Raw genomic sequence first — 3,898 nt, 5'->3', positions numbered from 1 at the left:
GGTGAGCTCTCCCCTCCCCCCACACAAACAGACACTCCAGAGGGCAGGTCTTTGGCTCACATGGTGTCCTCAGCACCTAGAGGGCTGCCTGGGTCACAGCAATTCTCAGTGACAATTTGCCGAGGCAGCAAGGAATGATGGAGCGGTGTAGGCCAACCACACTGGCGGGATAGGGAGGACAGAGACAGCTTCGCGACCTTTTCACCTCACCTGATGGTCTCCTAAGCAAGTCCACCGTCATCACTTCCCTTGATCCTCTCGACCGCCAGTGTGGTGAGTCAGACGGGTAGGCGTTCCTAGTTTTCGGGAACACAGAATGCCAGGTAAATCATAATGACAGGGCTTCCCTGGTGGTGCAGTGGTTGAGAATCTGTCTGCTAATGCAGGGGACACGGGTTCAAGCCCTGGTCTGGGAAGATCCCACATGCCGCGGAGCAACTAGGCCCGTGAGCCACAACTACTGAGCCTGCGCGTCTGGAGCCTGTGCTCCGCAACAAGAGAGGCCGCGACAGTGAGAGGCCCGCGCACCGCGATGAAGAGTGGCCCCCGCTTGCCACAACTAGAGAAAGCCCTCGCACAGAAATGAAGACCCAACACAGCCATAAACAAATAAATAAATAAATTTAAAAAGAATAACAACCCAAGCCAAGCTGTAGGATGTTATTTGAAATTCAAAAAAAAAAAAATCATAATGACAGTTGCCATTCATTGGACAACCACCCTGTACCAGGTACTGTACTGTTTACACAGGTGCTCTGATTTCCTCATGGAATCAGTACTTTAGAGCCAGAGAATATACTGATTCCGTGAGTCTGAACTCTGATTTTGCACAGGAGAAAGTGAGTGGCAGAAATGGAATTACAGTCAGGTTCTTCTCTCTCCTCTGTACACCCATAATCCCCTGGAACCACCAAAAGGGAAGAAAAATACTCCTAATGTATCCACTGCCTATTCCTGCTTAGCAACCCTGCCATCCTACCCGCTCCCTATTCCCACTACCATTTATACACAGACATGCACACACACTTACACACAGCAGAATCGTTCACTGGGATTTAAAGATGGGGATGAAGTTGGTCATCTGCGGTTCCCTCAGCCCTGTCCTCAGCTCATGTCCCAACTCAGCGTATTTGGTATCCAGAAAAGTACTTTCCTTTCTTCCTTAAAGAAGGAAACTGAGATCAAGGAAAGGCAACAGAAATAGAGCTCACAAGGAAAAACAGCCTTAGCAAAAGTTTCGGGATTTCTCTAGAAACAATGCAGTGTGGTAGGAAGCTAGGAACCAAGACAGACTTGGGTTCCATGTTGAATTCTTATCACTTTAGGAAATGTGACCTTAAGCAAGTCATTTAACCTCTCTAAGCCTCAACTGACCCACCTGCTTAAAAACAGTCTTCGTAATAGAGTTCACGAATCCACATCAACTGGGGTCCGGGGTGCGGCGGGGGGGCTGTCTAGATTGCCGAAAAACCTACAGTATAGAATATCCTTAAAGGGACTGCCATTTTCATACTCAATAATAACACAATAATAATAGCTAATGTTATTAAGTACCTAACAGTGTCAGGCATTGTACTTAAGAGCTTTACAAGCACCAGCACATTTATGGCAACTTAATTGTCTCAACAGCTGTGGGAGGGGCCACTGTTATTATCGCTGATTTATAGATGAGGAAACTGAGATCAGAGAGATGAAGTAACTTGTAGGAGGCCACCTGGCTTGTAAATGAAACACCAAAGCCCCTGCTCTTAACCACTAGGCCGCACAGCCTCCCACGTTTGCTGACTAAGAGGATTACATGAAGGGAACAATTCAAACAGGCAGATCATTTTTGTGTAGATGGCTGGATGTTTCTTAAGTGCTTACAATTTATTTCTTTAAATGAGATGGGCCATGGTTTCCAAAACTGTGCTTCTATTGGTAATTGTTTAACAAGTCAGGAGGGAATGAGAGGATTCTTATGACAAGTTTAGAACAGTACCTGGCACCTAGAGAGGATGAAGAACAGCTTAACTGCCTGAATGATGTGGGTCAGTGGAAAGAGCTTGAGCCTGGTCATCAGAAGCACTTGGGTTCATAAATTGGTACAGTCACTAGGGAGAACAGTATGGAAGTTCCTTAAAAAACTGAAAATAGAGTTACCATACGATCCAGCAATCTCACTCCTGGGCATGTACCCAGAAAAGACAAAAACTCTAATTTGAAAAGATACACGCACCCTGTTGTTCATAACAGCACTATTTACAATAGCCAAGACATGGAAGTAAACTAAGTGTCCATTGACAGATGAATGGATAAAGATGTGGTATATATGCAATGGAATATTACTCAGACATAAAAAAGAATGAAATATTGCCATTTTGCAGCAATATGGATGGACCTAAAGATTATCATACTAAGTGAAGTAAGTCAGACATCATAGATTATCATACTAAGTCAGAGAAAGATAAATACTATATGATATCAATTATATGTGGAATCTAAAAAATGATACAAATGAACTTATTGACAAAACAGAAACAGACTGACAGACATAGAAAACAAATTTATGGTTACCAAAGGGAAAGGGCAGAGGGAGGGATAAATTAGGAGTTTGGGATTAACAGATACACACTACTATATATGAAATAAATAAACAACAAGGAACTACTGTATAGCACAGGGAACTATATTCAATACCTTGTAATAACCTACAATGGAAAAGAATCTGAAAAAGAATATGTATATATATAGATATATATGTATCTATACATATACATATATCTGAATCACTTTGCTGTATACCTAAAACTAACACAATTTGTAAGTCAACTATGGTTCAATTTCTTTTTTTAAGTCAATCTGAAAAAAAAAATACTTGGGTTCAAATCCCACTTATTGCTGTGTGACCTCGAGGACCTTAATGACCTCTTCTGAGGCACGGTTTCCACTTCTATAAAGGGAGAATAATAACCATCCTGCCTCAAAGGCTTCGGGTGGAAGAAATGAGACAAGTTCTCCCCACTCTGGGTGATTCAGTCACTCTCAGCCACCAAGTTACATATGTGACGATGGCTAGCAAAAGACATCCTTGATGTAAGATTACGTTTTTTTTAAATTACGCTTTTTAAAATGTGTTTGCCTTTGTTACTGTCAATAGACACTTTTAGATAACTCAAAAGTCAACTTCAGCTCAACCCAGGCCAAACTGTCACTAATTCTGAATTATCCAAATAGGAATTGATGAATATTGACTGTATCCAATTCTTTGGAATGGAGGAAGGACCTTGGCTCTAATCCAGACCACCACTTCATTCAGTTTCAAGGATGTCCCAACCATGAACCTTTTCATGGTGAGCAGTACTTAGCGGACCGAGCACTACAGCGAGAGCCAGGGCACCTGCGCTCTGATCTCGTCATACTGCCCTTCCTCCTGTCCCCAGGGAAGCAGCTTCCTGACCTCTGGCAGGACCCCTGCCCTGGCACACGAAGCTGAGGATGCCAGCAGAGGAAGAGATTTTTCCACCACCGCTGCTTGTGCTGGTTCTTCTCAAGGGCAAAGAGGGAAGTGATGAGCTCACTCTGGATTGCAGGGCAGTGAAGAGAGGAGCGAGGGAGAGAGAGAGAGACTCAAATTTCCGGAGGCTATTTCAGTTTTCTTTTCTGTTTTGTGCAATTTCACTTATGATATCAGCCGGTGTGTGGCTGCTCTTTTGGAAACTCCCCTAGTGAGGGCGCCCCCTCTGCTGGCTGGGCTCCCTATAAAGGGCCAGCCTGAGCTGCAGAGAATCCCTGCAGAGGACCCTGAGACAGCACGTGGATCTCCCACAGCCTCTGCTCACAGCTACCATGAAGGTCTCCGCCGCCGCCCTCGCTGTCATCCTCGCCATGGCTGCCCTCTGCATTTCTGCATCTGCCC

The 3,898-nt window shown here is 44.4% G+C and overlaps 1 protein-coding gene across 1 annotated transcript in view; it reads left to right on the top strand.

Annotated features, from left to right (window-relative positions):
- Positions 1–3,828: 3,828 nt before the first annotated feature.
- Positions 3,829–3,898, top strand: part of CCL5 (C-C motif chemokine ligand 5) — a 6,313-nt gene continuing 6,243 nt past the window's right edge. The window contains exon 1 of the mRNA XM_007447045.1: positions 3,829–3,882. Within this exon, the coding sequence (XP_007447107.1) occupies positions 3,829–3,882 (54 nt within the window). The remainder of the gene's footprint in view (positions 3,883–3,898) is intronic.

The sequence above is a fragment of the Lipotes vexillifer genome, unplaced genomic scaffold (genome assembly GCF_000442215.2).
Source record: "Lipotes vexillifer unplaced genomic scaffold, Lipotes_vexillifer_v1.1 scaffold1252, whole genome shotgun sequence".
In the NCBI taxonomy this organism is placed as follows: Eukaryota; Metazoa; Chordata; class Mammalia; order Artiodactyla; family Lipotidae; genus Lipotes; species Lipotes vexillifer.
The sequence above is the reverse complement of the archived record's forward strand: the minus strand, read 5'-3'. Positions and strand labels throughout refer to the sequence as shown.